We start from the raw sequence: 12762 nt of genomic DNA, 5'->3' as shown, positions 1-12762 counted from the left end.
CATGTTCATTATAAGCCATCATCCCTACATTACATCCACTCTGACCCTGATCTTATTCATAACAGTTTCAATTTATGTCACTTATAGAAAAATATACAGCTAAAGAGTGCCAACTATATACAACTTTTATAGACTTCTGTGTAGCATTTGGTTCAATAAAGTATTTAGTTGGAAAAAACTTACGGATCTGATCACAGATCCCATTCTTCTCTTCAATCAAGGCAATATTATATTCAAAAACCACATGCCTAAAGATACAGTTAGAAATATCATATAAATGGAAAAGTGCCAGTCCAGGTACAGCTGTTGCACACACCTGGGGAAGAAGCAACCTAGAACTGAGGAAAAATTTCCTGACAGAACAATTAATCAGTGGTTGTTGCTTTGTTCACTTTTCTTTTAAGCTGATGCCTTTGTCTAATACCCATCTGTCTGTTCCTTGTTGTTGTGTTCCCTTATTAGATTCCATTTTTAAAAGCATGGTTTTGATGCCAATTTGTATCAGGTGGCACTGTACAGGTATCCTTGACTTACAACAGTTCATTTAGTCACCATGGCACTGAAGAAAGTGACTTACGACCATTTTTCACAATTACGACTGTTGCAGCATCACCACGATCACAATTAAAATTCAGATGCTTGGCAACTGACTATTTATGATGGTTGCAGTGTCCTGGGGTCATATGATAATTTTATGCTACCTTCTGACAAGCAAAGTCAATGGAGAAGCCAGATTCACTTAACAACCCTGTTACTAACTTTACAGTTGCAGTTAATAACGGTGGCAAGAAAGATGGTAAATTGGGACAAAATTCATTTAACAATTGTCTTGCTTAGCAATACAAATTTTAGACTCAATTGCAGTCATAAACTGAGGACTACCTGTAATCTAGTCTAGGCCAGTATCTGAACTGACCACTGAGCCTTTCCTCAGACTGAACAAAGGAATTTTCTGCTTTTTGGTCTTGATCCAAAAGCAAATACCTGCAGAACAGAATATCTGCTTCTTTATCACTCCAAACTGTCCTTTTTGGGTTTGGCAATCCTAGATTAGGGAGATTTTTTTTTTTACAGTATTCTTGGATGCAATTCATCCTGCTGAGGCAAAATAAAATCATGCAAAATAAAGGTGACCATATTTCCATCAATTCAAGCTTCATTCCTATTGCTTGCTGTACCTCTTGAAATCTAAATCTAAAACATTTTGTTTTAAAGAAAAGGAAAATTTATCCCAAATTGTATGAACTATACAGTGGATTAGCAAAATAAGTGATCAAAAATGTTTGTTCTATCAGGATTAACTCTGGAATTCTCTATTATATCAGTTCTGTAGAAAAATTACAGAGTCCAATCAGTCTTATCAGGGAAGTGGTATCTATATAGCAATGCCTTTTAAGTGAACTGTGTAAGGTTTTTTATACATGCTCAAGATTGCATGCAAGTAAAGTGATGAGGGAAAAAAAATCAGTTAAGTGCAAGAACACAGCACTGTTTGGTTTCAAATAAATTCTATGAAATTATAGGACATAATTCCTGAGTCTTTCATAAGTTAATTTCTCCAGATGTTAAGCCTGCAGAAACGTTTTTTTACGAGACACTTAATAAACTGAATAATTACATGCTCGACTGTACACCATATATGCCTCTTTTTCAAGTCGGGATCTGCTGATCTAAATTACACTATTTACCCACAGCTACTGAGAAATAAGCCCATCAAATCAGGTCGGGAATCACTGATCTTGAAAGTAGCGTGTGGGTTGGTTTTCAAATATTTTTTCCGCCTGAAAAAAAGTGGTTTTCAAAGCAACAAGACACCACGGCTAATTACAGTCCCTTTTAAGATTCTCGGTTATTATCTCCAGCGTTCAAGCTTTCCTAGACCCGGGATAAATGGATTTTGCTGCTTATTCTACTCCGTTTCAAACATTATCTAAGCTTTGCAGTGAAAATACGTTTTACTGCACACGACAAACGGGGGTGGGTGGGTAATCCTGGCGCATACACGTTGGCCAGGACCCTCCTTTCGAAAAGGAGGAAGTCAGTGAAGAAATCAGCGGCACTGTGAAAAGCCAGAGACCGCCATTCCGGGAAGCTCCCGATGAGAGCAGAGAATTGTCCTCGAATGAAGCAAGCTACGACCTGCCCCGACAAAGGAGCCGAAGGAAAAGAAGGTGTGGACGGCTCTAAGCAGGAGTAAATATTCTAGGTCAGAGGACAAAAGAATGTCCTCCGACCAATCGGCTTCTTTCACGAGGCACTTTGTCACATTCAGTTCCATTCCGCGTCCACTGGGCGATACCATTTCGCTTGGGTGGGCCCCGTCCTGCTTTTTTATATCTCCAGCGCGGGTTGGTTACAACGCGGATAACATACGAAGCGAGGTTGATAAGATTCCGCAACTGCCCGTTTATCCGGCAGCCGGTGCCTCCCTTCTCTGCTTTTCTTGCGCTTTTCTTCACACTTTTTTCTTCCCCTCCCCTCACGAGGAGCAAATGGATCGGTCCGCTCGGCTATAAAAGCGCTATGCGGCACATGTTTGCCTTCCATAGAGGGAGAGCGGTTACGAAAGGAGCTAACGCGGGGGAGGGGGGATGAAGTTGCTGCGCTTACTTTCTTGGGGTTGGTGTGCTCACTAGGGGTGGAGGCGGACAAGGAGCAGCAAAGCACTTTAGTGGTTGTAAAATAACAAGGAACAAGAGAAAGCGATCCGCTTTCTTTTCTCCCTCGTTTTTCGGTGGGGCTAAGCGCGTTGTAAGAAGCAGGGAGGAGAGAAGAATGCTGGACTGGTTTTTCCTTTCCACCGGCAGGGGCGGAAATCGCAGCTGAAGCCGGCCAAACTCTGTATCCCTGTATAATCACAGAGCTCAGGCTTCTAACCCCAACCCGGCTGTACATTTATCTGCGATCAGGAGTTCCCCTTCCCCCGATTGGGAGTTCAACCAGTTTGAGCTACAGGAAAGGGTTTCTCTGTGTGTGCGCCTTCTGGTCTCTTTAAAAAAAGCCTTTTCACCTTGCCACCTCCAGCTGTACATATAATTGCCTTTTTTTTTTTTTTTTTGGAAAAGCTGGTCAAACTCCCATCCCGATCCCCGGCTGCCCTCTGGTACCCAGTGCTCCGCTGGGAAGGGATGGTTTGTCCTGCTCATTCTGTCCCCGCAACGCCCGTGCCTTTCTCCTGAGCAAGTAGCATGAGCATGGCAAACGAAACATACCTCTGCATAAAAGATATAAAGCCCGGACTGAAAAATGTAAATGTCGTCTTTATTGTACTGGAGATAGGTAAGTGGGGTCCCTTGGAACCATCGCGTTCATTGTTTTCCTCCCTCAGTCTCTCCTCCCGCCTCCCCTTCCTAATCTTTCCTTCTCCCTCTTTTCTAGCTCAGTTACTTTGTGTGTGTGTGTGTGTGATAGAGAGAATGTGTTTGAGTTTGGGACACGTGGTCACTTCAGGGAAAGGGTTGGCAGTCCCAGGGGTGGAGTGCTCCACCCTTAAAAAAAAAGTCCTATTTTTAAACAGACTCATTCCAGATTTTAAGCGACCTTCTGGTTTTTTTAAATATTTAGTATTTCTCTGCAATCAGTTCCAAAGTTTTAAGCTCCATAATAACTTCCTAATCATATTTACAGGTGAATAAGTTATGGTGAAGACTCTATTGAGTCATTTTTTCTAAGTCTGTCTCATTTGCTTGCTTTCTCTCTCTCTCTCTCTGCTGTTTCCTGCCAGGGCGTGTTACCAAAACCAAAGATGGACATGAGGTCAGAGCGTGCAAAGTAGCTGACAAGACAGGAAGTATCACCATCTCTGTGTGGGATGAGCTTGGCAGCCTCATCCAGCCAGGTGATATTATTCGGTTGATCAAAGGGTACGTAATGCAAAATAAGGATGATGTCAGGATGAGCTCAGCCTGGCCTGTTTGCTCTAGAAGCAGCTTGTCTGCTTCTTGGAAGGCAAGTGTTCCTGAACATGGAGTAGGTAAACTTGCACTGAAGCAGCTGTGACTTCCATCTCTTTTGGAGAAAGAGGGCAGTGGGAACAGGAATTCCTCTCTTGCAAGGCTGCAGTGAGAACAGCAAACTGGCTGTGCTTTCTTTAAACTGGGTTTGCCTCAATCAATATACTGTACATAGGAAGAATTGCTAGGCTGGCTCATCCCTTTGCCACATCTAACCCACAAATGCCTGTTGACTGACAATACTTCTTCAAGGTTGTTCCAATCCCCTAATGACTTGATCAGTTTAATAGGAGGAGAGGCAAGATTGGCCAGCGGAAAGGGGCCGTGCCATTTTGTCTCTTGGAAAAACACCTGTCCCTTCAGTGCTTACCTCCCATGAACTACATCGAGAGATCAGCTCCCGAGAGTAAGCGGCAGGCAGAGGAAAGGGTTCACTCTTTCCTCTGGTCTTCCCTCCCTCTCTGTCACACACAGTGGTTTGTATATGATTGGAACTGGCCCAGATATAAACAAAAGTGTTGTCTCTGACTTGGTGTGTGGCAGTGGAGCCTTTCTTAACCACATGTTAGCCTTGACTGACCTCTTAAAGCAGCCTTCCCCACCTTATGACTCCCAGTTTTCCAACCAACATGGCCACTGATCAAGTTGGCTACAGGTGGTGACACTTTGAGGAACTGGATTGGGTGGGTGGGTGGGGGCTTAAGGAAACAGGTGACCTCCTCAGTTTTCCTTATTGTCTCTGTGCCCGTTTTGTAGAAGTGGGTTGGCTTAAGGGGTTTTCTATAAAGGAGAAGCAAAGCTATGCTCCTTCAGGAGCCAAGTTGAACATTGCAGTAGTAGAACTCTGACTTGGGAAATGTTCTAGAGTTGTGAAATAAAGAGATATCCAGATAGTAGAACTTAACTGACTTTATCTAATTTGGGGGGTGGGGGCAGGGAGACCATGGTCAGATCAGATTAGCATTTGGATGGGAAGCTGCTAGGAAACCTTTGAGCCAGAAACCAAGGACTCATATTTATATTTATCTATCTTATAGGAAGGAAGCAGTGGAAACAACTTTGGTATTGTTGCCAAGGAAACAACATGGCATGTCATAAAATCAGCAAGAGTCAAGCTTGATCTAAGGGAGATTTCACTTCTTTAAAAGACTGTCATAACTATGCTTGATCTAAGGGAGATTTCACTTCTTTAAAAGACTGTCATAACTATGAGCAGGAAGACATACTAGAGCTGCTCTCTGCATTCATATCTTCTCTGTAGACAGAGTAGTTTAGGTGGATGATAATTTTTGGCTTCCCCATAACTGAAGCAGTTTTCTGCAGAGGGAGGGAGGGAGATGTTTGGTGGTACTCAGCTTCATAGCTCTGAACACCTTGTCTAACTTCCTGGGCTTTTTTTAAAAAGGCCATAATTTTATTTACATGGCTTCCCAGTAAAAATCAACACCTGGAAGCAGCCTTTGGACAAGACATCCTGCTTGATATCTTCTCTGACATCCACTTGTAAATTGTGGATCTCACTGCTGTTTTTAAAATGTACACCTCATTTTTCAGTATCTGAGCTGGCCCAAAGTAGAGTTGAAAATTCAAGGCCTTCTCCCTCCAATGTCTTCGGCAAAATGGGCCCTGTTTATTTTATAATCCTGCAAGTGTGACATTTCCACAATTTGCATACCTTGGACAGAGGCATGTGATATATCCCGAATGAGGCTGGAACATATTCTTTGGCTTAAGCTTAAAATACATCCATGGCTGCTTACTTGGGAACAATGAAAGACTTGCTTCTGTATCAATGGGCAACCAGATGTAACACTTAGACTAACTTGTAAGCGTTCAGAGGGCAACTTGGTGCAATACTATATTAAAATTGATTTCTATTCGCATTTTAGCAGAACTCATACGTGACTCACACAAAGGGATAACTAATTTGAAGATTGATACCTCAATACTTTGGCTGCCTGTGTAAAAGTTATTAGAAGCGATATTAATTTTTATAAGCAGACCGTATCTTTCTCCCCTTTCTATCAGCCTCAGTGAAATCTTGGTAAAGAGTTACTTTGTTGAATTATGAGTCTCAAGGGCCAACTGGAGTCATAAAGAGGAATGTATTATAGGAGCCATACCGAATGCAAGTTTCAGTTACTTAATTCTTTAATATGATAAAATAAGGTTATCCAATTGGTTCTTAATTTCAATCAAAGTATAGAAATTAATGTAATTAATGTAAGGCAAATCCCAAGTTTAACGCTTCAGTGCTTCAAGTGTATTTTTTTATTGTATTGATAAATGTGACAGCATTTGATGAGGAATTGTTTGTTTTATCCTGATAAAACTTGTACAATCACTCCATTCTCTTCTGGTGTCTCTAATGGTTCAATCAGAATAGAGCTGGAAGGGACCTTGGAGGTCTTCTTGTCTAATCTGCTCAAGCAGGAGACCCTATACCAGGGGTCTTCAAACTTAACAGCTTTAAGACTTGTGGACTTCAACTCCCTGAATTCCTCCTCCAATCATGTTAGCTTAGGAATTCTGGGAGTTGAAGTCCACAAGTCTTAAACTTGCCAAGTTTGAAGTCCCTTGCCCTATACCATTTGACAGTTAAAGCTTTTCTTAAAAAACTCCAGTGATGAAGACAACTTCTGATGGCAAGCTGTTCCACTGGTTAATTGTCCTCATAGTTAGGAAGTTTCTCCTTAATTCCAGGTTGCTTCTTTCCTTGTTTAGATTCCATCCATTCTGTAATGCTGCTTGTGTTTCCTTGCTTAGGTATGCCTCTCTGTGGAAAGGATGTCTTACACTTTATACCGGAAGGGGAGGTGACCTGCAAAAAATTGGGGAGTGAGTATCTCAATTTGCACATAATCTGTTCATTGTTTGAAGCCTGATAGGTAAGGCAAAATCTGGGCCCTAAGGGAAAAAGTCTCTCTGCCATTTACTCCTCCTCTGTGGTATTGATACAACTTTATTTGGCTTTATTTGCCTGAAAGTGGGGTGGGAGAATATAGAGCTTGAGAACATCAACTTCAGTAGCTAAGAAATGGCATCTTAATAAGTATTTTCCATCCAGCATAATTTCTGTCTTTTGATGATAGTTGTAAACAGGTAAGTTTAGCCATTTGTTAGGTTAAGACATTGTCACTTTCAAGGACTTGCAGCGTGAAAATCTGAAGTCCTCTATTTATCCACAGGCCAGGTACGGTAGAGGCAGCCGCAATGCGAGCTTCCACATCCTACTCTGGTAATGAGCTCCAGTCTCCTGGAGGAGCCAGCTTCTCTAGGGGTGTAAAGGTAAATTTCCCCCACTATATAGCAGAATCTTTTAGGTTCTAATTAAGGTCTCTGAGATCTACTGAATCAGACTGTTGACTTGTCTAACATTTATCAACTTTGGGTAGGCTTTTCATCGAGACCTGTAATAAAACTTTAAAAGCAAAGAACTGGACCCGTTCAGATTTTATTTTTACACTTTAGGGGCTGGTTCATCTTGACATGAATGATGATGGGAGCATTAGATGATCATCAGAAGTTTAACCCTTTATTGAAGATATACTGAAAATGTTTCTCCTTGCATTGTGTCAGATGCAGTGGAAGAATTCTTGGCATTCAACTCTCCATTTTCCGTGAATTGGGCTAGCTATGTATATTCAATAAATGAGGATTAATGTGCTAGTGACCCCATTCAAACTTTTCAGTAATTGGTCCATAATTCATTTTCCAGTTATTCTGTCATAATTATGCATTGTAAACTAGGCTAGATTGGACAGGAATATTTAGGGCATAATTTCAACAGTTGGAATGTTAAGTGGCCTCTGTGATTATACTCTTAGCCTAATTTATGTAACGTGACTTCGAATTATTCACAGTACATTACCTTCCATTATATTTGCTTCCATTTATTTAATTAAAGCAAAAAAATCCAAAGGTGCCTAAAACTTGTAGGAAACAATAGCACTTTACAGCCCTCTCTAAGCAATTTACAGCATATTGTGCCCAACAGTCTGGGTCCTCATTTGACCCATCTTGGAAGGATGGAAGGTTCAGTCAACCTTGAGCCATTCAGAATCGAACTGCTGGCAGCCGGCAGTCAGCAGAAGTAGATTGCAGTACTGCATTCTAACCACTGCACCACCACAGATGTTGTCATAAAGGGGAAAAACGTGTACAGGAATAGTTTTGTTAGAAAATAAGTGTTGCAATGGAAATGGCATAGGGTAGGTATTTTAGCCAAAACAGGGCTGATGACCTGATGATCTGGATTTAGAGAAGATTAGTATACATTTCTAAAATAGGCGGCTATCTGATTTTAGTTTGGGGAGGCTAAGTGATGCCAGAGATTGAAATGCATTTGTTTTGGATTTGCCAGTGTGAAAGAACATTCTGCTGAGCACTTAATAGATTCTATCCCACAGGAGACTCAGACCACAAATACAAGTGTTTGGAAGAAGAGGTTTAAAAGAGCAATTTAATATGCAGAATTTTGGGGGTGCACTTACGTATTTGGCATGTTAACTGGTCTTAAAATACTTCTCTTTGGAACTTGTTGCACACTAGCCTTACTGTGTTTTCTCTGTATGGCTCAGATCTAGGCATGTTTTCATATAAGTGAGGCATTCATGATTCAGTGGATCTCCCCCTCAGGGAAACGTACAAAGGGTTGTAGCCCTGGTGTGTATCCTTTTGCAGAAATGATTAGAATGTTAAATACAGGCATCTACAGTGGAAGGAAACGGGAGCTTAGAATTGCAACCTTGGAAGCCAGTCCCATCGCTTGTACAGGCTTTAGTTTTCTCGGATCCCGAACTTTGGATAAGCTAAAGCATCAAATTTGGGGGCTGTATTTCTCATTGGTGATCTTGTAGCCCTTTCTGGCTGCCTTTAGGGTTTATTGCTTGGAAACGGGATAGAGGCTGCAGAAATAGTCGTGGCAAGAAACTTCATTCTCTCAAGAGTTTGTTTTTCTGTGCAGGTTCTGCATGGTGTATTCAGAGGTGCCCAACTTCAGTGAACCCAGTTCAGATCACCCTGGGCAGCCGAATAAAGTGGTAGGTTTGTCACATGCAGCTCCATTCTGGGGTCTGCCATCAGCAGCTTTAAGCTAGGTTTTTCTTGGATCTTATCCAGGATGACCTTTTCGCTGCAGTGGATTTTCAATCTTTATGGGAACCGTGGGCTTTTAAATGAGCAGGGGAGAGGATAACTTTTTCAAGGGAAAAATGGTTTGTTTTCTTAATGTGTTTTTTCCCCTTTGCATTTTTTTTTTCAAGGCACAGGGTGAGCAGGCTAATAATTCAATTCTGTCAGCTAATTCGGGTACTTGTACCTTTGGGCCAACTGGTAAGTAAGTGTGTGGGAAGTAGGAGAAAGCATGGAATGGCTATTTGGGAAGATGCGTTTAAATTGTGGTTGATTTTAAAAAGCATAGCTAAGAAACTATACTTAACTTTGACTTGCTGCTGGATTAACTGTAATAATTAAAGCCAAATTTGATAGAGAATTTAAGCAGCGAGTTAACTTTACCTCCCTAACCCTGGACTTGTCACTAATGACCCCAAAGTTGTTCGCTGAGATGGGCGGCTATAGAAATAAAATAAGTTAAAATAATAAATCCAAAACTTTGCTAGACAAATAGGAGGAATACTCATTGCTCCTTGTCCAGTCAGATTTTGGTAATATGTCAATTTACATCTCCCATTCCACAGTTTCATGTAACAAATAAATAAACCAGGCATCTGTTTCCTTCAGAATAGGCCCATATACACCAACCATTTTATCAGGGCAACTTACTGAAGAACCTCGAGCTCCTGATACAACAGACGTATTTAACCCAAAGCTGGACATAATAAAAAAGTATCTGCTACATAATCTTTGTAAGATAATTGTTTCCAGCAAGTTAACATCCAATAAAGATTTTGTACCATCACAACAACTTTTAAGATGAACTTCAACTCTCAGAATTCCCCAGCCTCCATCTCCCCAGCCGTCTTAAAGTTGCTGAGGTTGGAAAACACTGACTTAGATGGTGATTTGCTATGTTACCTTCTTTTAATTAGCTTTGGTGCCTGTTTATAGATAAGCAGGAATGACCTGCATTATACAGAACTCGCCCAAGATCCTGCTACATCACTAAGACTGTTACCGCTAGTGCATTGGTTACCACCGTGTGGCAAGTTGTCCCTGGGGACTCTGGTGTCCACTGGTGATTTTACACGCTCTCGGCAACTTCATACTAAATGCTCCCTAGTTAAAGAACAGGCTCTTTTGAGCATTAGCAGTCTCCATTGTTAAAGAAATGTGGCCTGAGAAAATAGAAAGTTTGGTGACAGTTTTTTTTTTAATTTTCCTTTTCCTTTTTTCTCTCCTAGGAAATGGTCTGACAACTGGACCGGAGTTGAGTGGATTGTCCACTGCTTACAATCATGCCCCCACCTATGCAGGTTCTGGGAGGTCTGGCGGACGGGGCCCCACTCCTCTTGCATCTGTGCTGTCTAACAATGCTCGTCCCTTACAAAGCACAATTAGTAATGGGAGGGACCCCCGCAGAGCCTCCAAAAGATGACCAAACCAAACGCCACCCTGTCCACACCGTTAGCCTACTTGAACACTTGCTGCACTTTTATTTATGGTTTACTGTGAAAACATTTGTTCTTTCTTGATTCTCAGCCTTCCATTGGCCAGAGGGAGAGACTTTCTCACTTCTATGCCCCCCCGCCCGCCCCGGTCTCCTCCCCCCGGCCCCGATTCAAAATTAAGTGAAGCTACCGATCATGCGTCGTGATTCCAGAAAGAAAATGTGTGGAAAATATAGAAGCCTATTTGAAAAGAGATTTCCTTGTTAACTATTAGTTGCTGTTTTCCAAAAGGTGGCTCAGTATTTGCCTGGATAAATATTTTTATTTTGGTTTAAGTTTGTGTGATATAGCCTTAAGATGTTTGCTTTATTTCCTTTCTGCTCTTGGGACTGACACACATCCCAGTTTGTGGGAGTTTGTGATAATTGTGGGTGGGATAGGAAGGGGTAGGAAGAGGTTCCATCTAACAAGCCAGTTCTTCATTAAAAATTTTTAACAATAAGTGCAGATCAACTGTCCAAGCTGGTTGACTTGTATTTGGTTGGGGTTGATCTCATGGCAAGAGTCAGATGTGTCTTGTCAAAAAAGTGTACACTGATAGGAATCCAACTTTTACACAGAATAGAAATCCCAGATTTTTACCAGATAGCCTGCCTTTCTCAAAATGCCACAGAACTTTAAATCTCTCAAACATACATCTGTTTTTTTTAATTACCCTTCTCGGAGATTTGAAAGTTTTTTTCATTCTCGAAGTAGGTTATTTTGTTGTTTTGAGGTTTTTGTTGGTGTCCAAATTCCCAGCTGGTATGGAATCTCCTGGAAAAACTTTTGCCAGTTGATTCTGCAGATTGATTTCAACTGGCAAGGAGTGGTTTCAAGATGGTTTATGTGCAAGGAAAAGAGGAAAGATCTCCTGTACACAGCCAAAGAGCGGCCCAGACATGGAAATTTTCCATTTGCACTGTTTTCCCCTCCTGGAGCATGAGAATATTGAATCTCAGACTTGCAAATTATGCAGGGCTGTTCTCAAGGGGTAAATAATTAAAGCAGTTGTGGCGCTCCACCCTTTTTATAGGTGAATTGTGAGGTATGCAGCATATAATGAAAGGGTGAGGGGTGTCACAGTAGCATGGCGCTGCTTGCATTCTTTTTACAAAAGGATCCTTCGGAAACCTCTAAAGCCATGAGCCTCCTAAGATTAGTATAAATCTCCCCCTGACAACTGAAGTGGTATGCTACAAAGAAAAGAGGGGAAGTGATCAATGATAACATTCCCTTTTTGTGAGAACCCTCAATTCTCAAGTGCCTGTTAAATCAATGTTTTTGCAGTTCTTAACTGGTGGAGGTGGGATTTTTTTGGGGGGGGGGGAAGTATCTTGACTGACCTATTCAAGTCTTCAGGTTGGTGAGTTTGAGAAAGCAGAATAACACTGGCATTAATACTAACTTTTATGGTTGGAAAAAAACACGCTTTGTAATTATTCCTGGTAGCTATAAAACTATCCAGTCTTAAGATTATGATTTGGAGTATATCGAAATGCTATAAAATGTCTGGATTCTCCCACCTTAACCTTTTGGATGAAGTCTTCATAATTAGATTTGCACTAACTATTTTAAGAAAAAAATAAATCTTGAGGTTTTTTTTTTTAACGTGTTTAAAAAACAACAACAGTTTGAAGCAATGACTCCTGTTTGTCCAGATTTACGTGGACATAAATATAATTCCTAAATATAAAGGATGTAGGTATATACTAATCTTTATAACAAATTTTGGAAGCATTTTTAAGTACTTCCCACTGTCCTTTTTCTAAAATGATGTGTCCTGTTAAATAACATTAGTAGATGTTTATTGAAAACTTCAGTAGTATATGAACTGATTGGAAGGAAACGTGATCTGTTTGAAACGCCCTAGCATACATACTATTTTATGTAATTTTGGATCTTGCATCTTGAAATGGGAATGCCCATGACACAGTGTCTTAAGAAACTGAATGTTTCCTGAATAAAATCTAGTACCTGCAGCTTTTTGATCTATTCACACCTTGTACAGTCATGTCTTAATATTATGATAAGGTATGGAAAACAGTTCTTCCAATAGCTTTAAAAAAAAGAGAAACTGGACAGGCTTGTTTATAAGTTTAGGTGTTAATTGGAAAGTAGCTTCCTGATCCTATACAACCATGGCATTCTCCCTTTAAAAACCAAACTTTGACCACTAGTGTTGGCCCCTGTGAGTGGAA

The 12762-nt window shown here is 40.9% G+C and overlaps 1 protein-coding gene across 1 annotated transcript; it reads left to right on the top strand.

The window, feature by feature from the left end:
* Positions 1-2545: 2545 nt before the first annotated feature.
* On the top strand, positions 2546-12543 carry NABP1 (nucleic acid binding protein 1). Its single transcript, XM_026696884.2, has 6 exons — positions 2546-3279; positions 3725-3863; positions 6720-6791; positions 8920-8995; positions 9218-9287; positions 10316-12543. The coding sequence occupies exons 1-6, from the start codon at positions 3189-3191 to the stop codon at positions 10507-10509; spliced, it is 642 nt and encodes a 213-aa protein (XP_026552669.1). The 5' UTR covers positions 2546-3188; the 3' UTR covers positions 10510-12543.
* The last annotated feature ends 219 nt before the right edge of the window (positions 12544-12762 follow it).

The sequence above is a fragment of the Pseudonaja textilis genome, chromosome 1 (assembly GCF_049901715.1).
Source record: "Pseudonaja textilis isolate UNSWEBS1 chromosome 1, rPseTex1.2, whole genome shotgun sequence".
Lineage (NCBI taxonomy): Eukaryota > Metazoa > Chordata > Lepidosauria > Squamata > Elapidae > Pseudonaja > Pseudonaja textilis.
This window is presented reverse-complemented; position numbering and strand designations above follow the sequence as displayed.

Excerpts from the sequence above, each read along its gene's own strand:
- NABP1 (XM_026696884.2), top strand. The coding sequence starts at position 3,189 with ATGAGCATGGCAAACGAAACATACCTCTGCATAAAAGATATAAAGCCC. Across the intron at positions 3,864-6,719 it reads ATTATTCGGTTGATCAAAGG|GTATGCCTCTCTGTGGAAAG; the intron begins GTACGTAATGCA and ends TTCCTTGCTTAG. Across the intron at positions 9,288-10,315 it reads TTGTACCTTTGGGCCAACTG|GAAATGGTCTGACAACTGGA; the intron begins GTAAGTAAGTGT and ends TTTCTCTCCTAG.